This window comes from Loxodonta africana, chromosome 8 (genome assembly GCF_030014295.1).
Source record: "Loxodonta africana isolate mLoxAfr1 chromosome 8, mLoxAfr1.hap2, whole genome shotgun sequence".
NCBI classification, from domain to species: Eukaryota; Metazoa; Chordata; class Mammalia; order Proboscidea; family Elephantidae; genus Loxodonta; species Loxodonta africana.
Genome location: NC_087349.1, coordinates 32156010 through 32180198, shown reverse-complemented (window position 1 = coordinate 32180198; position 24189 = coordinate 32156010). Strand labels below are relative to the sequence as shown.

The 24189-nt window shown below is 43.7% G+C and overlaps 1 protein-coding gene across 5 annotated transcripts in view; it reads left to right on the top strand.

Moving 5' to 3' along the window:
- ST7 (suppression of tumorigenicity 7) overlaps window positions 1–17685 on the top strand; it is a 319762-nt gene extending 302077 nt beyond the window's left edge. For 3 of the 5 annotated variants that reach the window (XM_064289783.1, XM_023544581.2, XM_064289786.1), the window contains 3 exons: window positions 4519–4611; window positions 7337–7476; window positions 8244–9601. In XM_064289783.1, the coding sequence (XP_064145853.1) occupies window positions 4519–4611; window positions 7337–7476; window positions 8244–8363 (353 nt within the window). In that variant the 3' untranslated portion in view covers window positions 8364–9601. Of the gene's footprint in view, window positions 1–4518; window positions 4612–7336; window positions 7477–8243; window positions 9602–14782 lie in introns of those variants that run through there. The other 2 variants (XM_064289784.1, XM_023544582.2) reach the window with 2 other exon arrangements.
- Window positions 17686–24189: the final 6504 nt, after the last annotated feature.

Here is a 24189-nt window from a genome sequence, read left to right as displayed (position 1 = left end):
CCTCTAACCAAATCTTTCCTCCAAATGGCTGGCACTTTTTGGACTACTAAAGAGAGATTTTTTTTTTCTCCTATAGATCCAAGGCTAAATGTTGTAACTTCGGAGAAAACAATGATCAGCTAAAGTCCCTGGCGTAGCTAAGTAACTGAATAAGCCTGTATCTAAGCCTTTTGCCAGACATCATATGATGCCCCCCCACCTAACTGCTCAATAGAGCCACCTTGCTCCTTTTGCTCCTTTCATTTATTCAGTCTTGGTTAGTAACCGTAATTTGGATCCCCCTGAGTTTCTAAAGGGACAGTTCTGTCTCTTCCTGATTGTGCATTAATTCAGTCATACATTTATCCAACAGACATTTATGGAGTCCATCCTTTTTGCCAGGCATTGAGTTAAAGATACCAGGATGACTAAGACATTGAAATGCTTTGGGAGGAACATTAATATGTGTGTTTGTGTGTATGTATGTGTGTGTTTATGTATATGTGTGTGTATATATACACATATAAATGTGTATATATGTATGTATATATATATGATATAAATATAAATAGTACTACGATATGGAAGTAGGAGCAGAGTGTTGAGGGTCACTAACAAGTTAGTGAATCTGCTGTAGAGCTCTAGAATTTCTCTTCAGAATTGGAATCCAACATTATCACTTGATTCCAGCTGAGGGAAAATGATTTTCCCAAGGCCTCATAACTAGAGACTGGAAGAATGTGGATCAGAACCCAAGCTTTTGACTTTTAGACCAATTTTCTTTATTGCTGTGTCCAAATGCCTCCTGAAAGTCATGTTACCTACATTGCAGTCAAATGTGAGAACATACATTTTGTATTTAATGATAATTTTCTGTTCTACTATTTGTACTTCTGGTTGTTTACAACCAAGGACCATTTTTATTTATAAGCTAGTGGGTGACCTGATAAAGTAGGAACTTTAGTAGAAAGGAAAGGGAAAGGGACCCTCATTGAGTTGCTAGGCATGGTGTTTAGACACCTTAACCAATGCCATTGTATGTTTAACAACCTTGGGAGTATGTGGAATTCTTATCATTTTCACAGATGAAGAGACTTGGACACAGATTAACTGACCCACTCAACAACATACAGCTTTTAACCTGGTCAACTTCTACTCACCCCGTAGGTGTCAGCTTCCCTGCTCCTCCATTAGAAGCATACAGCACCACAAGTCTGTCCTTTGTGGTGCTTGTCATAGTGGGAACTTTTTACTTATTTCCCTCATTAGTGGATCATCTGCTTTCCATCCAAGATGTGAGCTCCTGAGTGCAGGGACAGTGTGTTTTCAGCTCACCTTTGTATCCTTGGTGCACACAGAAGGCCTCACATCTTGACGAATCACTGACTGTAGGAGGTAGAGCTGGGATTCAAACTCAGGTCCATCTGACTACTAACCTATCTGTATAAGGTTCTCTAAGATGCTTTTTGAAAAGACACTATAGACAGGCGCAGTATTAAAACAACCGCTATCCTTTCTGTCCTGTGGGTAGAATGAGGGGTCACTAGGGAATCCTTGGGGAAATCTGCAGTCAGCTTGTTCAGGTATCCATCCTTCTGTCCACTCTTTTGATCTTTTGGTTCTCCCACCATATCTCACTGATGGACTTGCAGCCTGGAAAATGCTGTATGGCCAGGGATAGAGGGAGGTAGTGCCGTGCCCCAGACTTCATTGTAGAGGGCCTGATGTATTCATTAACTAATTCCCAGTTTCATTTTGACTCTTCAACAAAAGTATAACAGAAATCAAGGTAGAGAGGGGGATCGCACACAAAGGAAAATGCAGAAATGTCATTTGTATACCACGTGTTAACTTTGAGTGACCCAGCTTTTGTTTTTAACCAAGTACATATATGTTTTTAATTCTTCTAAAATGTGTGTTCTCTCAGACAAAGACTTTTCAGAGGTCTGTAGTCGTTCATAAAATAGATTTGTTCAAATGACCTTTTTCCATTCTTATTTGCACTGCCAAATCAATATGTTCTTAGTACTTGTGCATGCAAAATTTGTGGCTGTGCAGCTGAAGCCAGAAGGCTCTTACATGTCTTTGCAGTGAAAGGGACCAGGAGGCGGGGAGGTGAGGCTGGCAAGGGGACCGGCCTCTCCCAGCCCTTCCAGACCTCTACTGCTTATCTCACACTTTGCTGGACCCTGCTCAGCAGGGTGGGTGAAAGATAGGATTACAGGCAGAAATTGTATTTGCTTTTGTTTAGTGAAGCCAAAGGCCTCAATATTATTTTATGAACTCAGTGTAAATGACAACTGACGTGAGAAAGAGAGAGTTGCAAGAGCTGCATAGTGTCATTACAATCACTGGAGACTGCAGGATGTACATATATATATATTTTTTAAGTTGTCTATAATAAGTATCTTTACCCTCTCCAAAAAGACCAGAACCGATTAGAAGAAGAAAAAGATGAACTTGAAGCCCAAAATTCTGTATGCATGCCAAATACTGGCATGAAAAACGTTTGGCATCTGTCTGAAAAGACACCAACAAACCATTAGCTTTTTATGGCTCAACACTCTCAAATCTTGCGCTCCTGTATTTCACTTAAACAGTCGCTCCCTGCCGTGCATACTGACTTCGATTTTGAGTAAAATTTAGCATTCAAATTTATAGCCACTTTGAAAAGTCTGGGCTTATTTAGATCACATAAACCTGAACAGATTCTTAATTACAGCAGCCCTGATGCATGTGAAGAATCCGGGTTTCCAACAAAACTTTCACGTAGGTTTTGCCACATTTCTGAGATGCATTCTTAGCCAGGAAAATGGCATTAAAATCTCACTATGTTTTACTTTAAATCAGTGCTCCCCAGAAGAGATTTTAGTATATCCTAAAAAAGCACTAAAATGTTTTTGTTTCTTTGTGGTTCGTGCTTTTGCATTTTTTTTCCTTTCTCGAAAATCTAGTGTCATTGAGAGAAACGTTGGCTCCTTCAAGCGATCTCTATGTGTTACGCTGTGCGAAGTGCTCCTCTCTTGCTCATTTGAGCGGGCAAAAGTCACCTTTGTTTGCGAGAAAGAAAAGGCCTGATTCAACGAGGGCGAGCTTTTCATTTTCTGAAGAGTTAAAGCCTGGGGTGTTTTTAATGTTTTAATCTCTGTTTAAGAGATTTCTGCTACGAGAGGAAAATTGATAACATTTTTACCTCAGCAAACTGCCAGCAAACTGGCTCTGCTCTAATCCCACGTTTATAGTGATTTATATTCTCCGTGGCAACGGGCTGTAACCTCAGAGCGATACCACTGCGGTGTAGATTGACTGCATTCCAAATGCTGGAATCACATACATAACGTTTTTACTTTTAAATAATATTCAGACACCAGAATAAATACCATATGTGCACTGATACTGGTTACAATGGAACCTTGTCATTTCTTGTGAAGGAGAACATTCTTTGTTTCTGATTCCTGTTTGAAATAAGTATGCAAAAGATAAATATGTACAGTGACAGCATTTGGAGAAGGCTTAGGTAATTACACAGCTTAGGATGTTGCTATGAGTCCTTGAAATGTAGTATTTAAAACTGAAAATATCACTGCATGTTGCCACCATCCCCTAGTGACACACATGAGGGCACAGGTTGGCAACTGACATTCCTGGTGTAGGGTGTAGTTTTTATATTTATAGCTACAGCATGCCGCAGTTAAAGGACATCTGTTGAGAAAAAATTACCTCCATGAGCACTGTTCATAGGCACAGTGAGACTAACATGCTGATGACATCGTAACCGGGAGAGTAACACATGTGATAATGGCAAAGGATAGATTGATTGGAAAGCTATAATTCAGCTGCGAGGCCTAATGTTGTCTGAAGCCACAAGAGCAGAATTAGGTGGCCTGACATCATCAACATACAGATAATCAATCTCTCCAGATTCATATTTTTCCACATGATAGTAAAGATTTAAAAGTTTCATAAAGTTTAGAAATACCTCCCAAGTCATGCGTTTTTAGATTTTTGTTTTTATCCATCTTGGTTGGAATTCTAATCCACTTAGACATATTTTTTAAATAGATGTGGTAGAATGCCTTTCATACTTGTACATATGTGACAGGCTCCAAGTTGATCCACGTTTGCTTCTCAGGGAAGCATTTCATTCCAGGTTTGTGTTATTACCATCGACCGGGTTATTGGATTAGTGCTTATAACATTTTTATAATATTTTATAGATGACAAAACCCTGGGCGTTGGTACTGTTGGCTTCCCTACCCCTCTGCACCCCCACCCCCACCCAGTTCTGTGAGGTTTGCCCAGAATATATAGTGTGAGATTAATGCACGCGTAATACATCACAGTGTATCTCTGAGAGTTTACCCAGTAGGCCCTTCAGAGGTTGGGTAGGTCTTGCATCTGTTCCTGGAGTTGTTTGTAGAAGTGTTCGCCGTCATGAAAATGTTCAAAAGGCCTGTTTTGGAATTAGGTAGTTGTGAGACAAATATTGGACCTCTAACTCTTTTTTTTTTTTTTTAACATATTGTCTCTCCTTTTCAGCTTTTCGGATGATCCCTTATCCCTTGGAAAAGGGGCATCTATTTTACCCTTACCCAATCTGTACAGAAACAGCAGACAGAGAACTGCTTCCATGTAAGTTTCAACCCCCTATAGCCCTCTCTTCAGCCAGTAAGGTTGCTGTGACTAAAGGTGGGGTTGGGAAGAGGTGGGGAAAGCTGAATGCCTATAATGTGCCTGGTCTTTTAGTACTCTTCTCCTAAACCTTCCAGTGTGGGATAACATATGGTTAAAGTGAGTTATGTGAGTGGGCTCGGATTCCTGTTTCTCTGAGTCTCTACAGACCCAACAAAGGAAAAGATTCTAAAGGACTAGTATTTAGATGAAGAGGTATCATGCACTGATTGGCCTGAGCCTGGAGACCCCTAGTTTGAGTGATATTCAGGCAAGATGCTGGGCTGGTCCATTGTGCAGGTTCTGCTGGAGCTCTCCAACTGGTCCAATGTGGCCCACACAGACTAGGGCCTGAAGAAGAAGCTGAATTCAGGGGGAGCTCCAGATGAGTCACAAGCAGGAGGGCAGCCCCGGGACGTGGCATCCCTGCAGAGGAGGCGCCTGGAGGCTGTGGCCAGAGGGGTTTCCTGTGAGCCTCTCAGGGGTGGGACTAGTGAGCTGGAGTAACGTGTGCAGAGCCCACGTGCAGCCTCAGCACTGTATCAAGGCTCACGAAAGACGAACCCTGCCCTCGAGTGCCTTACACGCGAGCAGCCTAATGGCCCACACCACATGTGGAAGATATTATTATGGTTACTGTAATAGAACATTGTTTTGACAATTCGGACTAAATAGTTATTATCGAATCATACTGTGTACAAGGCTCATGTCCAGGCTTTTCATGTGGCCCTGACTTAGGACATATTTTTCTCCTTCAGATAATAAGCTCCAAATCGTGACTCTTCTCTCTTTCACCTCCTCGCTCCTGCCACCCCCTTCCTTTTAACAACCACAGTCATATCAATAGCTCATAGCTATATCGTATGTAAATACTTTGCCCTGAGGAACTGTGTAACTTTGGAGGCCTGGGTGCATAGTAAATTTCCAAACGCCGACATTATCGAGCCAGTCGTAAATCTCCATGTGGCAGGGTCTGGGTGCAAAACTGATGACTGTCATCCAATTAAAGTAGCGGGAGGTGCTTAGTTTCCTTGTTAGCCAGACCCCATGTGGAATTTGTTACTGGGGGAACTGGGAGAGCTCAGTGATGCGGTCCTCCTTGTCCAAGTCTCCTTGTAAAATGAGTCTGGTGCCTCCCACTGCATTACGTTTGATTTCAGAAATCCCTATTATGGGCCCATACTTTACCTTTTGACTCCCCTTCATGAAGATCCTGGTTAAAGTTTCAGTTTTCTGGAAAATGCAGTGTTTAAATGTTTTAATTGGGTCCAGTTAAATTTCTGTGAGAACAGATGAATTAGGAAATTGTAGTTCTTAAAAGAAATTTTATAGGGATAATCTTGATAAGTTCTAAAATTATGGCTCATAAGTGTTTAATTGAATATAATGATCAAAGTGATCTCTTCAGAAAATCTTTTGGGGGGTTCAGGGCAGAGGGTGAGGGTAGGAAGAGGTCAGGTGTTTTAAAGGAGCCCCTGTTTTGCACATGGAAAGTGCAGCTGTTGCCACATCAGACTCTGAGCATACCTCCAACCCTGTGTTTGCAGCCTCACAGGTTGACTCAGCTGGATTCAGGTCTGTGGTTTGTCCATCCAGACCCCCTCTGCCCTCTGGTTTCAACAGTATGGACTACTGTTTAGGACTCTGAGTCACAAGAGCTGATTGGTAGAGGAAAAGCCTTCAGATCTTAGCTTTCCTGAGGCAAAGGGAACAATTTCTACTTAGGCTTCTACGCTTTGGGTTCCTTGAATGCCGCTCCTCACAACTCCCCTCCCAGGGCCCCAGGCAGGTGGGTCTTCCCTCCTCTGTACAGACCAGCCCCTCCCTCTCTTAGCCAGCAGCCCCCACTCCCTATAACCCAGATAGTCACAGGCAGCCATACAAGGAGCAGAAAGCTGGGGAGCCCATTCTCTTGGCTTTTGTACCACAGCTTTTTGGTTTTTCTAAAACCCAAAGTTTGAAGTTTAAAAGCTTGAAAGGCACCCTAAAGAACACCATTTGTTTGTTTATTTATTTTTGGTGTTTGTTGGAAGTCTATTTATCATGAAGAGTCTCCTATAATTGTGCGAGATGACCGCCGCTGCGTGGACCCTCAGTTCAGCCTTTGCAGGCTGAGGAGGCCAGCACCCAAGCCCCCCGCTGAATACCTCTCGATCAGGGCAGCACCCTCCACTGACATACTTACAGCGTGCCAGGAGAAAATAGTAGCTAAACTAATAGCGCCTCATCGTCGTGGTGGAAGAGCTACAGAAAGCTGAAAATGTAGAGAGGATTTTTTTTTCCCCAATATACTTGAGTTGGGATTTTCCAGGTTTTGTACAATGAACATGCATGCATTTTATAATTTGAATGAGGTTTAGCTGTTTTATTTGTGTTTGTTTTTGAGAAAGGAATACTATATATTAGACATAAATGATGCTACTGGCCCTGCCCTGGATGTCTGACATCTGCAAGACAGCCCTCTCCTGCTCCTAGAGAGGGGGTTGAAGGCTGAACATGGACTTGAGAGAAGCAGATAGGCAGCCAAAGGCCAGGTCAGGTGTTTGAGTGTGCTCTGTTCATGTCCTACATTTTTCATTGCTAGCTGGCTCCGTCCAAGCTCTATAGAGTCTGTGCCACCATACAGGAATTTCCTGAGAAGGCAGTTCACTCCACCCTCATATTTCCCTTTTGGTCTTCTCCACAGCTTTCCATGAAGTCTCAGTTTACCCAAAGAAGGAGCTTCCCTTCTTTATTCTCTTTACTGCTGGATTGTGTTCCTTCACAGCCATGCTGGCCCTCCTCACACATCAGTTCCCAGAACTCATGGGGGTCTTCGCAAAAGCTGTGAGTATTTGGCAAGAGAAGGGCCTTGGGGAAGTAGCATGAGGGAAACTGGGATTGTCATTTACAAATGATATGAGCCGGTATTGACCGTTTGCTCACTGTTTAACTTTCATTAGCATCATAGGGTTGAGTGTCAAAAAGAGTGTGGGTTGCTTGTTAATGCATGCTTTGCCTCATTCCACCAAAAAAAAAAAAAATTTCAACTGTGTCCAAAAAAGTATGAGGTCCACAAGGATAAAATATATTTTTAAGGGAATCCTAGCAAATGAAAAAATGTGTGGGAAATTCGTTTTTATATAAATTGAATGGCATTAATTCTAATCTTTAGATATTTGTGGGTCTTTCCTTCCAGAAGGATGAGATTTATATTTTCAAAGATGATGAAGTAACATTTTTTAAATGGCTACAAACCCTTGGCTTGTTTGGGGGATGAACTGAGAGGGTGTGAAGGGCTTGTAGTATTAAGAAGTAAACCGACATGACATTTAGAAATATGGAAATCCATTAAGAGTTGTTAGGTAGGTTGTGGAGAGTAGCTGTAATAAGAATAGCCTCCTGCATTGACAGCCAAGAACCACTGTTTCCTTGTTGAAAACTGCACACGCAGTGAGGATAAGTTTACTGATTTTGCTGCAGATGAGTTTCAAAGAGAAGGAAAAAGGAAAAATGTATGAGTTGTGTCCCTGGAACGCCATTAAGATTTCAAGGAGAGTGGAGTCAGCAAGGATGATTTCTAACGTGGCTGGGTTGATTTAATCCCTTTCCAGATGATTGACATTTTCTGCTCGGCAGAGTTCAGGGACTGGAATTGCAAGAGTATTTTCATGCGTGTTGAAGATGAACTGGACATTCCACCGGCACCTCAGTCTCAACATTTTCAAAACTGAATTCATCACTCTTCTTCTCCCATCACCGAAACCCCTCCTTCTCCTGTATTCCTGACTCCCACCAGTAATGGCCCTGCCATCCACCCAGTTACTCAAGCCAAAACTCGGCAGCCGTCCCAGGCTCTTCTCCATCTCACTCCCTGCATCCGATCTGTGTCGGCTTCCACAGTCTGTCAGTTCTAACCTCCTCTTGCCATTCAGTCAGTGTGACTCAGCTGTCCTGCCCCTCCTTTCTCTTCCCATGGCCTCTTCTTAGTTTAGGGTCTCATTATTCCTTGCCTGGACTCCTACAATAGTCTTAACTGGTCTCCTTGCTTCCAGTCTTATCCTCTGGCAGCCTGTGTTTCCTACTGACTCAAGAATGATCTTTCTAAATTGCACATCTGAGCATGTCACATCCCTGCTTGAAATTCTCCAGTGGTTTCCCACTAACATCAGGATAACGGTTCAGCTCTTTAGTATGGCATACAAGGCCCTTTATGATCTGGCCCTTGCTTGGCTCTTCAGCCTCATCTCTCCCAACTCTTGCACAGACATCACCCTTGGGCCATAGTGAATTACTTTCCATTCCCCAGATGCACCTCAGTGCCTTTGCATGTGCTGTTTGCTCTGCGTGGATGCCCTTCACCATTACCACCCCGACTTGTCCACCTTACTAACGTCTCTTCATTCTTGTACACTCAGCTTTCCATAAGTTTCTTCCATGCTGAGTTATGTGCCTCTTCTCTATGATCCCACAGTCTTCCATGGATACCTTTATTGTATTTTAATTGTTGCAAACTTGTCTGTCCCTCCTTTAGAATGTGAGCTCCTTGAGGGCAGGACTGTGTCTTCCTCATCTGTGTATCCCCAAAGCTTTGCTCAGTGCTTTGGAAATAGTAGGTTTTCAATAAATGATTATTAAATAAATAAATGGTAGTGGTTTCTGCAGAAAGAATCAATGTAAAACTCAGATACAGCTTAGCATTTCTTCTCTTATAATCATTGATGCTCAGAGCTGAAATGGGATCTTGAACAAATTCCCTTCAACAGTATCCCTGATGGAGACCATCTAGACTCTTCTTGAATATTTTCAGTGACAGTGAGCTCACCTCTTTAACATTAAAGTCCCTTCTATTATTGGAACCCTCAGAACTCCCTAATACTGATAAAATATGGCTCCCTTTCGTTTCCTATTATTCCTATTCTACCTTCTGCAACTGCACTAACAAATCTACTTCCTCCTGTACATTCTTAAGACAGCTGATACATTCATGGCCCCCTCTAATCTCTAACTGACTGCCTTCTTCTCTTTTCTCCAGGCAGAATATCTTAAATTCCCTTAAGTCTTCTGTACATGGCTTGATTTCTAAACCCAGTACCACCCAAGTTGCCTCCATGGATGTGCTCCAGTTTACAGGCCTACACTCTTCATTATTGCCTTCTACTCCCAGCCCAACCTCTGAGTAACAATTTCTTGCCCAAGCTCAGAGTAGGTTAGAGTGCAACATAATAAAATTGAAAATAAGAATATATTTACATTAGACTATTGTTGTTTCTCCCTTTTATTGTTCTTCCTTTAACTTTTTTTTAAAGCACAATTGTAAAAGTATGTTATCAGTCTAGTATTCTCCATTAAACTCACTAATAGCACTTGGTAGGAGTTTTGGGGTAGAATAAAGATTCATAGCCCCTAGGAGCCCTGGTGGCGAAGTGGTTAAAGAGCTTGGCTACTAACGAAAAGGTCAGCAGTTCAAATCCACCACTTGCTTGTTGGAAACCCTGTGGGAACAGTTCTGCTCTGTCCTATAGGGTTACTATGAGTCAGAATTGACTCGACAACAATGGGTTTGGTTTTTTGGTTTGGTGAGTGTGCATAAAATTCACGCATTCCCACCCCCAGAAATTCAGAATCTTAGTATCTAGCACTCTGTATTCTTAACAAGAACCCCTGCAGGTACTGCGGATGCACTTGAGGCCACTCTTGCTCCCAAGAACACTAGCGTCGAGACAGCGGAGCCTCTGCGGAGCCATTGTACGGGTGTGGGCGTGCTGTCGGAGCTGCCCGGGTGGAAGTGTTGACCCTCCTTCTGTTAATCCGTGATTTCACCCTGACTCGACCTCAAAAAGGAGCGCTGGTAGTGCAGTGGTTAAACTCTTGGCTGCTAACCAAGAGGTAGGCAGCTCCAACCCACCAGCCACTCTGGCTTTGTGGGAGAAAGGTGTGGCGGTCCAAGGTTTACAGCCTTGGAAACCCTATGAGGCAGTTCTGCTCTTTCCTGTAGGGTCTCTGTGAGTCAGAATCAACTTGATCGGCAGTGGGTTTGGTTTTTTGGTATACCCTGAAACCATCTAGGGAGCTTAAGGCATGCTGATGCCAGGGCCCCAGCCGGGGACTCTGACTTAATTGGCCTGGGTGCAGCATGGGTATCTGAGCTTCAAACGCTCCCCAGGTGGTTCTAGTTGAGAACCACCCTACTGAATGAAGTGACTCACCTTCAGATACATAATTGGTGGAAATGACTTTAACCCTGGAGGTGATTGGGACGTGTGGGGGATGGTAGAGAGAATACCTGGGGTTCTCTGGGAAAGACAACACAGCTGCCTTTGTAGAATTTCGGCGGGTGTGCTTGGCACAGACATCATACGAGGGGCCCCACTCCTTGTTTCATGTTTCTGAAGCTTTAGTTTTGAGTTCAAATGATGCATTAAATGAAATATAAAGATGCTTTCAAGATCCTTGTATTCTGTACTCTGCCATGGTGTGGTGGTCTGGTCAGCCACCCATAATTTGAAAATGTAGTTAGGTAAGTTTGCCTTTAAAGCTCTGTCAGGAGGGTCATATTTATCTTGCCCTTCAGTAAGGTTTAGCACTTTCCAGAATGTCTGGAGAGACTTGGAGGGGAAGGAGATGGATGGCCTGAATGAGACAAGCTCCATCTCCCCCTCCACACCACCCTGCCCCCAGAGTCTTCTCCACATTTTCCCCTTGTCACTTCATCAGGACCCTCATGGAGCCCCACATGCAGGTTATCACGGCTGCCCTATAGGCTGCCTGCAACCATTTGCAGCTTGTGAAGTGATTTTCTCAACTCCCGCCTGAGATAATGTCCCCAGGATAATGACTTTCAGGAGATGCAGGGAAATTGCTACGCCACCCGCCAGGCTGCCAGCAGCTTGGGAACGCTCCAGTGTGTTTACATGTTGATATGCAGCTGGTAGGGAACCCCACATGGAAGTGTGAGCAACTGGAGAGGAGTCAAATGAGAGGCTTCCCCTGGCTCTCCCCCTAATCTAATCAGCCTCAACGATTTAGGACTAACTCTTCCTAGGATGTTTGGTTACCAAGATAAGGTTGCTCATATAAGTAAGTGATCTTTCCAAACCCAGCCCTCGTAGAACGTGGGAAGGTCAGCATTCTGACCCTTTCTGCTTTCAAGGGCCCTGTCTTTCCTCCCATGGCCTCCCTCCTTCCCTGAGACGAGCCCCACTGACTCCTGCCTCTCGTCTTCACTTATAGGCCCCGACCTCTTTGAAGTCTGATATTGATTACAGTGAAATGTCAATTGTCTGATTGCAATAGGGCACCTGGAACTTATTCAGATAAGCAGAGGCGTTTCGAATGTTAATGAGGCATGTTGGGAGCCGTGACCTTCTTCTAAATAATGGTGTTTCTAGAAAAGCTGGCTCAGGGGATTGAAGTGTCACTCTCTTTTTTATTATCTCAGTTGCTTTTTCTCACCACAAGACACTGATTGAATTATGGTACATTTTGGTCAAAAATTTGACCGAGTGTCTCTGCCCTCTGGACAGAAGTTTTGGACATAGAGATAGATGGGCTGTTCCAGGGTTGCCTGGTGTTACTCATTCAGACTTAACTTTTCAGGCAATAAATTTCCCTCTAAGCCTATAAGTGAAACTGCTGTTTCTCTTTGTGCATCGGTTGAGTCTCTGGCCAAAAAGTGTTGACTGGTTTTAAAACATGAAAAGAAACACAGAGGAGCATCTCAAGTAAGGCATTCTCCTCCAAACAATTTGTATTAAATAGTGCCTGCTGAAAGCCACTGGCCATTATCTGGTTACTAAATGAAAGGGCTTAGCAGTTTAGGACACCCAACTGCATTGTCTGCTGCTTCCTTGTCAGTGTCGGGTGAGGAGGAGGATGTAGGGAGAGGTGCTAAGGTAGAAGGTAGCTTAGTACACAGGTTCTGCAAGAGAATCAAGACCTCTAGGAACACAAAACCAAACCCATTGCTGTCAAATTGATTCTGACTCATAGCAACCCTATAGTCAGAGCCCTTGTGGCAAAGTGGTTAAGAGCTCAGGCTGCTAACCAAAAGGTTGGCAGCTTGAATCCACTACAGGCTCCTTGGAAACCCTATGGGGCAGTTCCACCCTGTCCTATAGGGTCACTATGAGTCAAAATTGACTCAACAGCACGCAACAACAGCAGCAGCAACCCTATAAGACAGAGTAGAACTGCCCTATAGGGTTTCTAAGGCTGTAATCTTTAGACCCTGGGTTTTCTGGGTTAATCTTTAGAAGCAAGCTGCCACATCTTTTTCCCAAGGAGTGGCTGGTGGGTTTAAACCATTGACCTTTCCGTTAGCAGCCAAGCGCTTAACAACTATGCCACCAGGGCTCAACTCTCCTAGGAATGGTACATTCTAGAGTGGAGGAGAGAAATACATGCAGTGGCAGCATTGGGGCTTAATTCTTTTGCGGAACCTGGTGGAAGAGGACAGGTGTAATCCAGGGAAGCAGGGATGCTGTAGCGTGCTTGGCAGTGTGGGAAGAGGGACAGTGAATGGATATCAAGCAGGGTGAAGCTCTCCTCTTCATTTTTAAAAGCCATGCTTTTGCACTTTTTATTCAAATCGGATCAGTGCCCAAAACAAAGCAGGGAAACCAAAAAAAGCCTTTTTTCTGAATGAACTTTGTAACAATGTCTCCATTCACTCAGATGTAAGTTGAGGCACCCCGTGTCCCACATTTTAGTGTGTGCAGTTGCTCGGAGTACAGACTTCGATACTTTTCATCGCATTCCTCTGCCTCATGCTGTTACTTCAGCAGTTCCTTTCCCATTTGGTCACAACCTCGTGTCTCTACATCCATTTTGTTCAAGTGTTTAGGATATGATAACCTCAACAGCCATATTACTTTACTTATGGAGCCCCATCTTCCAGCTCCTGTCAGAATCTCTGATTTATATAGGCCACTTTAGCACTTAGCTCCTCTTTATGGAGTTCAGTATTATAGGCAAATGATGTGTTCTATGGAGCCTTTGCAGTCTCTCTCTCTCTATATATATATATAATATACATATATATAAGATTTGAAGGCCAAGTGAATTTGGGGAACTTGCCTACAATACCCCTTCTTGAAGACCCACCATCCACAGAACATATGATTAGTAGAGGGACCCGTTTAATACCTTGTTAGACCTGAGAACCATGTCCCCCTCTGCATAGGATACTCCCATCCTGCATTACGCAGCTATACTCTAGGTCATGTAGGCATTGCTATGCAGTGAACAAGGGATTGGGACAAAGGACCCCATGGTACAAGAACCAGGTGTTGGACCCTAGTGAGGCGCTGTCTTGGTTGAACAGATCAAGGGAAAGGAAACCATCAAAACACCCCTCTCAGCCCTGGCTAGGGTTAGGTAGGATGCCTCTTCTTTCAAATGCTGGATGGTTTATAGAGTGAGGATTCTTCTTCACAAGAACTTAGAGTAGATGTGAGATGTTAAATGAGTCTCAGACCAAGGCACTTGGCTTTCTTCAAAGGCACAGATAATGAGCATTATTCTCTACTAGAAAAGCAGAAGTGAAAGAGCTCACAAAGGTTCCTCAGCTCAGAGCAGCACCTCTTCAACAGGGACATGCGCCCCAGGGAGTAGCCTGTTTGCAGCCTTCCCCAGGCTCCTCTGAGGCAGCCATGAAGTAGGCCCTTCAGAACTGAGCACAGGCTGCCGGTGTGCGGGAGAGGCTAGAATCCCAGAGCAATTAACAACTATATAATGAACTTGACCTTTTCCTTTTAAAGTGAGTTCCACACCCAGCTAGGAGAGCAGGTAGTCTAAGTTGTCACTGTGTTTTAACCTTCTGCCCACTGGCCACCTGTCTGTAGTCCCTTTTGATGACACAAGGCATCTGCATGGGCAGCCAGCAAGCTCGCAGACTGATTGGAAGACCCCAGCTGTCAGAGGAGTGAAGGGGGCTGTCAGCAGACACTTCTTGCCTTATCTAACAGAGCCCAGGGGCTGGGACTCAGGTTTGATAACCAGCCTCTGTCTCCTATAAACATGAATATGAAATTGTATGCCTTTCGAGAGTTTCATAGCAGAGAGACTTAAGATGCACGTGTGGGTGGGAGAGGTTCATTGTGTACTCGTGAAGAGATCTCTCCTGACGTCTGTCTTTCTGGTTTCCTTGCAGTTCCTCAGCACTTTGTTTGCCCCCTTAAACTTTGTCATGGAGAAAGTCGAGAGCATCCTCCCATCCAGTCTGTGGCACCAGCTGACCCGGATCTGAGGGAAGCCCTCTGGCTTCTGCTCACCTCCCCAGCTGGCTGCCATCATCTCTTCTGTGCCAACTCCCCGTGGACCGCAAGAAAGCATGACTTTGAAAAGGGGAAGCCATTCCGAGACTTAGAAACGTTCATGGACTGTCTGTTCCATATTAAAAGCTGTTTTTTGTTGTACAAAATTCATTGATGTTCAGTTCTATTTTGCCCTCAGAAAAGAAAAAAAAAAGTCAAAAATAAACTTTTGTGTATTGCAGCAACCAGTTGTGTCTTTCTATATCTTCTAGCCCTAAAAGTGTTGTTCCAAACAAACCAATGGGTTTACATTTAATTCGCAAGGAACCAGCCCAGCCGTGTGCTAAATGCCTCACCATGGTTTTCTTTGCTAATGGACCTCATCCCAGCAGGCTCTTAAAAACACTTACTGGCTTGGAAAATGGGATCCGTCAGCCTCGAACTGAGTGTCCTCATAGCCAAATGTGGAAAGACATTTCCAGAAGGAATGACAGGAAGCAGGTATGAAATGAAATGTATGCACCACAACAGGTTGTTCCAGCCCAGAGACTACTTGTCGAGTGGTGGTCAACACTGTCAGTCCAGGAATCAGTTCATTTTTGCTCCTGTGAGAAAAAAGAATCTCTGTTGAGAAGCTACAATCCCAGCAGTCCGTGGTAGAATCTGACCACTTCACCAACATTGCCATTTTTATTTATTAAACATAGACAGTACTTTTTTAAAAAAATCACGTTTACATTCTCAGTGCTTCAATGGGAGCATTCTTTGAGTATTTCAGCGATCTGAACCAAAATGATCATTTGCCCTCACCACCTTGAAAAGCCTATGTGATTCACTCCTTGCTAAGGATCCAGCAAAAGAACAAAAGGAAACAACTTAGAATCTTCCATCTGAAAAGTACCTTTATTTAAAAATCCCAATCCAGTGCTTAAAAAAAAAAAGACTGTCCTTAGCAAGGTTTGTTTCCCTTTTTTTAGCATTCTACGTCTGTCCCCACTGGTGTTAAGATAGGTGGTGCATGAGGACAGTCCCACACCACATCTCCTTCCCAGTTGGGCTTCCTGCTGGTTCCTGATCTTCATCCAAGCAGAGTCATGTTAGCAGATGAAGTTTAGGTGTACAAGGGCCTTGCATGCTTCTGGCAAACATTTCTTTGTACCTGTTTTGGGTGAAGCCCTGGTGGGGATATTCAGCTGACTCCTGCCCTTCACAAAATTACCTAGTAGGTAGTTGATTCCCACATACATACCAGTATTGTTGCTCTCAGGGGTAGGGTCCATGTCTGTCTTGTTTATCCCATTATCTCTTCTTCCCTCAACAGAGCCCTTGACATAAAAAGTGGATGCTCAAATGATTTGTTGAATGGATTGATGCAGTGCATCATAGGTACAAATAAACTTTTATTTCATGTTCAGAGGAGAGATATTGGTTCCAGCTGAGATGGATCAGGGAAGGCTTAGAATTGTAATTTTGAGCTGGAAGAAAAAAATAATAATTATCTAAGGCAGTTCTTTGACTTACTAGACGAGAATACTAAAGCCCAAAGAGGTTTTTACTTGCTTGAGTTGGGACTCCAGATTGTGCTAAGCCTTGGATGAAAGAGTTCCCAATACCTGTAGGCAATGGGAATTTGAAGGGGCCCAACTCAAGCTGTTTTAAACGCAGGTTGCAGGAGATGGATAATGTTTAAGCAGAGGAGAGAAAGGGTGAAGGACATTATTGCAACAGTCCAGGGAGTCTTCAAAATCAGTTGCTATCAAGTTGATTCTGACTCATGGTGACCCCATGTATATCAGAGTAGAACTGTGCTCCATAGGGTTTTCACTGGCTGATTTTTCAGAAGTATCTCGGCAGGTCTTTCTTGCAAGGAACCTCTGGGTGGACCTGAACCTCCAACCTTTCAGTTAGCTGAGGACATTAACCGTTTGCACCACCAAGGGACTCCCTAGTGAGTCTCAGACTCAGGCAGTGAGGATTGTAGAGTAGATACAGAAGAGATGGGAGAGTGTCGTTGATGAGAGACTCCAGAGACAGAATCCATGGTGCTTAGTTTCAGGGGACACCTAAGTCAATTGGTATAACCAAGTGTATTAAGAAAACGTGTATCCCACTTTGGTAAGTGGCATCTGATTAAAAGCTAGCAAGCGGCCATCTAGGATGTATCAATTGGTCTCAATCCACCTGGAGCAAAGGAAAATGAAGAACACCAAAAACACAAGGAAAATATGAGTCCAATAGACAGAAAGGGCCACATAAACCAGAGACTCCATCAGCCTGAGAATGGAAGAACTAGATGGTGCCCGGCTACCACCAATGACTGCCCTCACAAGGAACACAACAGAGAATCCCTGATGGAGCAGGAGAAAAGAGGCATGCAGACCTCAAATTCTCGTAAAAAGACCAGACTTAATGGTCTGACAGACTAGAAGGACCCCAGAGGTCATGGTCCCCGGACTCTCTGTTAGCCCAAAACTGAAACCATTCCTGAAGCCAACTCTTCAGACCAAGATTAGACTGCACTATAAGACACAAAATGATACTGGTGAGGAGTGAGCTTCTTAGCTCAAGTAGACACATGAGACTATGTTGGCAGCTCCTGTCTGGAGGCGAGATGAGAAGACAGAGGGGGAAGGAGCAGGTTGAATGGACATGGAAAGTACAGGGCGGAGAGAAAGAAGTGTGCTGTCACATTTTAGGGAGAGGAACTAGGGTCACATAACAACGTACGTACAAGTTTTTGTATGAGAAACTGACTTGAATTGTAAACTTTAAAGCACAATTTAAAAAAAAAAAAAAAGAATCCATGGTGCTTGACAACAGATTAGATGTAGCAAGAAAGGGAAAAATGCAAGATGATGAGACGTTGAGCATAAGCGTCTATAATAATGGCAATACTGTTACCAAGAGTATGGAAGTTGAAAGGGGAACGATTTTTTTTGACAGAAAGCGATGGCTTTTTTCATTTTGCCTGGCAGACAATTGTAAATTAGTGTTTAGAGTTTAAGAAAGGTTAACAATAGAAATACTAATTTAGAAATTGTATAGAAGAGTTTCATTATTCATCTTTTTTTTTTTTTTTTTTGAGAACCTACTATGTGCCAGGATCTGGAATTCCAAAGTAAAAAGACGTAGTACCGCTCTTGAAGGATCCCAGGCAGCTGGAGAGGCAGGTGTGTGACTAAAGTAGCCAGTGAGAAACAACCCTGTGAGAAATGAGCTCTGTGAAACAACTAACATAATGCTCAAGATGAGAAGTGGTGGAGGACATCCCAGAGGAGGTGGCCCGGGCAGCATTCCAGGCAGAGGGGGACAACATAGACTCCATGGTGGGAGAGAACGTGACCTGTCCAGCTCCCTAGGGCTGAAGCATGGTGCAAGTGATGGGGGAGTCACTGAAAGATTTGCTCAAGGCTAGGATATAGTCAGATTGGTTCATCTACAGAAATTCCTCTGGCAGAAGTATAGAGGATAAATTGGAAAGTAAGCCTGGATATGGGAAGACAAATTAGGAAGCTAACTTAATAGGAGTCCCTGGGTACTGAACATGGTTAATGCTCTCAGCTACTAACCAAAAGGCTGGATGTTCGAGTCCACCCAGAGGCACCTTGGAAGAAAAGCCCGGTGATCTACTTCTGAAAAATCAGCTATGGAAAGCCCTGTGGGGCACAGTTCTACTCTGACACACATGTTGTTACCATGAGTTGGAATCACCGTGACAGCAACCGGTTCTGGCGCTTCTCTTTTTGCATGTTTCTCTCTTTTTCTGCCTTATTCAGCCCCAGAAAGTTATCTATTTTATATGAAGAAACAAGTTTTAGATTTACTGATGCATTCTACTATTCTTTTTCTTTTGTATTCTATTATTTTCAGCTTTTATCTTTATTAATCTGCTCTTCCAAGTCCTGTTTATGCAGTGGTGAAGCACTCAGCTGCTAACCAAAAGGTCGACATTTTGAACCCACCAGCCGCTCCGTGGGAGAAAGATGTGGTAATCTGCTTCCGCAAAGATTACAGCCTTGGAAACCCTGTGGGAAAGCTCTACTCTGTCTTATAGGGATGCTGTGAGTGGGAATTAACTCGCTGGCAATGGTTTAATGTCTCTTATTTATAAGAATTATAGTTTTTTCTCATTTCTTTAGGTGTTTGGTTCATTTTTATTCTTTCTCTTTTAAGAAGGAAGGTATTTAAAACTAGACATTTTTCTCGCACTTAGATTTTGCTATGGAGAGCTCCCCTTTTCATTCTTTTCTAGATATTTTGTAATTTCTGTTTTGGTTTCTTCTTATTTAGGAGTGATTACCTTTGGGCATTGCCAAATACGGGGTAGTCTCCAACTTACCACGTATTTGAGGTGTGACAAACCGCGCTTACGGCCATCTGTTTTTTGGGGTTTTTTTTGGTACATCTTGTAATATGCACTACATACAGTGTTGCAGTGCATAATTTTTTTTATAATTTTTATTGTGCTTTAAGTGATAGTTTACAAATCAAGTCAGTCTCTCACACAAAAACCCATATATACCTTACTCTCCCCCTAATGAGACAGCCCACTCTCTCCCTCCACTCTCTCTTTTCGTGTCCATTTTGCCAGCTTCTAACCCCCTCCACCCTCTCATCTCCTCTCCAGGCAGGAGATGCTAACATAGTCTCAAGTGTCCACCTGATCCATGAAGCTCACCCCTCACCAGCATCCCTCTCCAACCTATTGTCCAGTCTAATCCATGTCTGAAGAGTTGGCTTTGGGAATGGTTCCTTTCCTGGGCCAACAGAAGGTCTGGGGCCATGACCACCGGGGTCCTTCCAGTCTCAGTCAGACCATTAAGTCTGGTCTTATGAGAATTCGGGGTCTGCATCCCACTGCTCTCCTACTCCCTCAGGGGTTCTCTGTTGTGTTCCCTGTCAGGGCAGTCATCAGTTGTAGCCGGGCACCATGTAGTTCTTCTGGTCTCAGGATGATGTAGCCTCTGGTTCATGTGGCCCTTTCTGTCTCTTGGGCTTGTAATCGCCTCGTGTCCTTGGTGTTCTTCATTCTCCTTTGAGAATGTGTTGAGACCATTTGATGCATCTTAGATGGCTGCTTCAGTGCATAATTTTTTCGTGTTCATTCTCAGATGTTCACTTGCAGATGTTTATATGTAATGTTTCTAACCCACAAAGACAATGATTGGATTTACAAAAATACTGACAATAAATGGCAATAATAATGAAAACTGGAAAAAAAAAAAAGTATTCAACTTACCTCAGAACTGACTTATGAAGGAGTCATCGGAACAGAATCCTGTCGTAAGTCGGGGACTACCTGTGATTGGAAACTTTGATTTTCTGTATATATTTTAAATTTCACCTTTCTTTAGTACAAAGCTTCAGGGGCAATATTAAAATTTTAAAACACAGTATGTGCTTTCCGCTGGCTCATATTTGTCTACTTCTGCCATGACCATGCGCTTCATCAAGCTGAAACAAACCCTTTTGCCAAATCACCAGGGGCTGAGCGAACACAGGCAAGCGTTCTTCCAAGTTAGTGCAGCTGCTCCTCTATGCTTTGCTTAAAATGAGGGAGGAGGGTGCGTTCACATCACGTACAGTGGATCTTCATTATTTGCAGATCCTGTATTTGTGAATTCACCCAATCGCTAAAATTTATTTGTAACCCTAGACCAATACTCGTGGTGCCTTATAGTCATTCACAACCTGCCCAGGGCAGCAAAAATTTGAATCACCCAACGTGTGACTCCAGCTGGATGGAGCTGAGCAAGGCAAAGCCCTGCCCTCTTATTTCAGCTTTCATACTGTAAAGAATTCTTTTCTTTTTACAGTATATTTGTTGTGTACTCTCAAGCTGATTCCAACTCATAGTGACCCTGTAAGACAGTGCAGAACTGCCCATAAAGTTTCCTAGGCTGAAATCTTTACGGGAGCAGATCACCAGGTCTTTTCTCCCACAGAGCCACTGGGTGGGTTTGAACTGCCAACTTTTCGGTTAGCAGCCAAGAGCGTAACCATTGCACTACCAGAGATCCTTACAGTCTATTTAGTGACATGTCTTTCACATTCTTTGTGCTTCTTGTTGATGCTCTCACTGTTTAAAATAGCCCCCAAATGTACTGAAGTGCTGTCTAGTGTTCCTAAACCCAAGAAGGCCGTGCTGTGCCTTATGGAGAAAATATGTGGGTTAGATAAGCCTCATTCAGGCATGAGTTATAGCGCTGTTGGCCCTGAGTTCAATGTTAATGACTCAACAATATGTATTAAGTAAGACGTTTTTAAACAGAAACACATAGGAACCTAACCCTGTATTTCCCTTAGGCTCATGGGTCAGTAGTTGCTAATTCTGTGTTTGTGGTGACTTTATAGAGCGTAACCACCACAAATAATAAGAATCGACTGTATTTGGGTCTGCTCTGCAGTAGTGACTGCTTGGACTATGCTAGGAATTGAAATTTTCAAAACAGAGGAGGGGGCTTTAGACAAGGGCTTGAAGGGACTAGTTTGTCAGCTCTGGCTTCGGCGATCAAGGATGGCTGAGGCAGGAGTTGGCTGAAGCAGAAATGTCCAAACAGAGGCAGACTGATGCTTTGTCAGCAGTGTTCTGGAGAGCTACAGGATGCTTAGGGGGCAGATGGCTTTGAGGCAATATCTTTATCTCCCCTACGGTAATATCTATAATCCTCTAATATGAGCAATACAGGCAGAAAGGAAGACAGTTACCTTCCCTTCCTTCTCCAGCTTGTCACCTGTTACGTCCAACTCAAGCCAATTTCACAATCCCTAGGTCCTCAGCCCTTAAGCGGTCTCAGGAAGAATCCCTTAGAAAACCTCAAATGATCATCATCAAGGGGCAACAACCCTGAAGTTGGTGTGCGTTTGTCAGGGGGAAAGTCAGTAAGTAACAATTTCAGAGGGTCTGCAAGGATTTTTTTTTTTTTTTTTCTTTAAAACCACTGGCATCCTGCTCTAAATTACCCTCCCACCAAGCTGGCAGGGACTTCATCTCAGTCATTAGTGGACTGGGCCCCTCCTCCCAGATTGGGTCTGCACTCTGATAGCTGGTGACCCTATCATCAGTCTGACCTGGTGACCTCTGACGGCATGGTTATCCAAGTCCTCAGTGTCCCTGACGCCCTGTGGCACACACGGCCATAGCACCTCCGCTCCCACGGGCACCTCGCTGCCGCCCCCTCTGAGGTCTGCCTGCTGCTTGCAGGTACAAAGACTGCCCCTTAGGCCTCTTGGCTCCTCCCTTCTCCCCCAGAACACCCAGGATGATCTCCCCAGTTGGGGCGGGCCCTTCCAAACACAGGCTTTCTCAAGCTGCTTCTGTTTCTCTCCCTGACGGCTTTCAGGTGCCAAAGAATTACAAAATCTGGACTGCTGCTTGAGATGACAAAAAGGGACGTACAGGAAGAAAATATGCATTACTATCTCAAAAATGCCCTACAAATCAAAGATAGCTTCCTTCACATCCAGTGTGAATTAGATTACTTTGTTCACTCATTCCTTTATTCAGTCGAAACTCTTTGAGGACCTGCTGTGGGCCAGGGGTATCCAAGGGTTCCCCCAAGCGCACCATGAATTGCGTCACTTCTTACACTGCTTTAGTTGTGTGTTTACTTGATTGCGTCCTCCTCTGGACTGTAAGGAATTCGAGTTCCAGGTTATGACATATTCACTTTCACATCCTCGTGATCTAGAGCTCACTATTCTATATTCTGGAAAATAGAAGCTCAGTGTGCATTGGTAGGAAGACTAGGTACTCGGGGCGGGGGGAGGAGCGGTGACCTCAAACCGGAAGTGAGAATTGTTTTATAGTAGTCCAGGGGAGGAAAAAAAACTTATTAAAATAAAATTTCTTTTTCTTCTTTTCTTGCAAGTGCAGCTTAATAAGGGAGATTTTGTGAAAAGTTTCCCAGATTTAAGTTTTATCTGGGAGGTATTATTTCTTCTTGTTCCATTGTCCCAAATGATGGTCGTTGAAGTTTATGGTGTGCCAGTTCCATGCGAGGTACTTGCTGTGCAACACCTCTTGTAATCCTGCAAGCCACTCCGTGAAGTGGGTACTGATGTTGCCCCCACTGAGAATCTGCTGAGTCAAGGAGCTGGGGTTTGGATCCCTGAGCGCCTTGGCTCTGGGCACCATGTGGTGCTACTACAGGCTGCTCGTCCACCTATCCTACCTCCCTGTCTGTCTAGTTTCTCTAAGTGGAAGCAGATTAATCATCAGTGGAACTTTGGTTCTATGAAAACGTACACCAGGGACCAAAACCAAAAAACCAAATCAGTTGCCTTCCGGTTGATTCTGACTCATGGTGACCTCATGTGTGTCAGTGTAGAACCGTGCTCCATAGGGTTTTCAATTGTTGATTTTTCAGAAGTAGATCACCAGGCCTTTTCTTCCAAGGTATCTCTGGGTGGATTCAAACTGCCAACCTTTTGATTAGTAATCAAGTTCTTAACAGGTTGCACCACCCAGGGACTCCACACGAGGGACACTGCTTCTCAAATACCCCAGGAAGGTATAGAGCCTGAACAGATCGTAAAAACAAGGTGGACTTCACATTTTTCTTCCCATTCTAGCCATATATGTTACGATAGGAGATAGGGGGGCTAATGTTCCTGGATTAGATGACATAAGCAGAAAAACAAATTGTAACGCTGTGGGCTTGAAACAGGAAGGGGATTCCCCTGGTGAGCACAGACCAGTGTTTCCCACAAGCTTTGAGAAACATCAGTCCAATGTAATGCTTGTTTCGGAAACATTGCAACCATCCTCTTGTGAATTCCCGATATACACTAACATGTTGAAAACCTTGAGAAGCCTCCAAACAGTCAACAATTACTTTAAAACAAAGATGAAAACATAAGGGGTCAAGGAAACTAGATGAATGGAAACTAAAAAATTTAGCTGGACAATGAATAAGAAAGGCCAGAGAAGAATGGATGCTTTTTAATTATGGTGTTGGTGAAGAATATTGAATATACCATAGACTGCAGAAGAATGAACAAATATATCTTGGAAGAAGTACTGCCAGAATGCTCCTTGGAAGCAAGGATGGTGTCATGGATTGAATTATGACCCCCCCAAAAATGTGTGTATCAACTTGCTTAGGCCATGATTCCCAGTATTGTGTGGTTGTCCCCATGTTGTGATTGTAATTTTACGGTGAGAGGATTAGAGTGGGATTGTAACACCACCCTTACTCAGGTCACCTCCTTGATCCAAGGTAAAGGGAGTTTCCCTGGGGTATGGCCTCCACCACCTTTTATCTTTCAAGAGATAAAAGGAAAGGGAAGCAAGCTGAGAGCT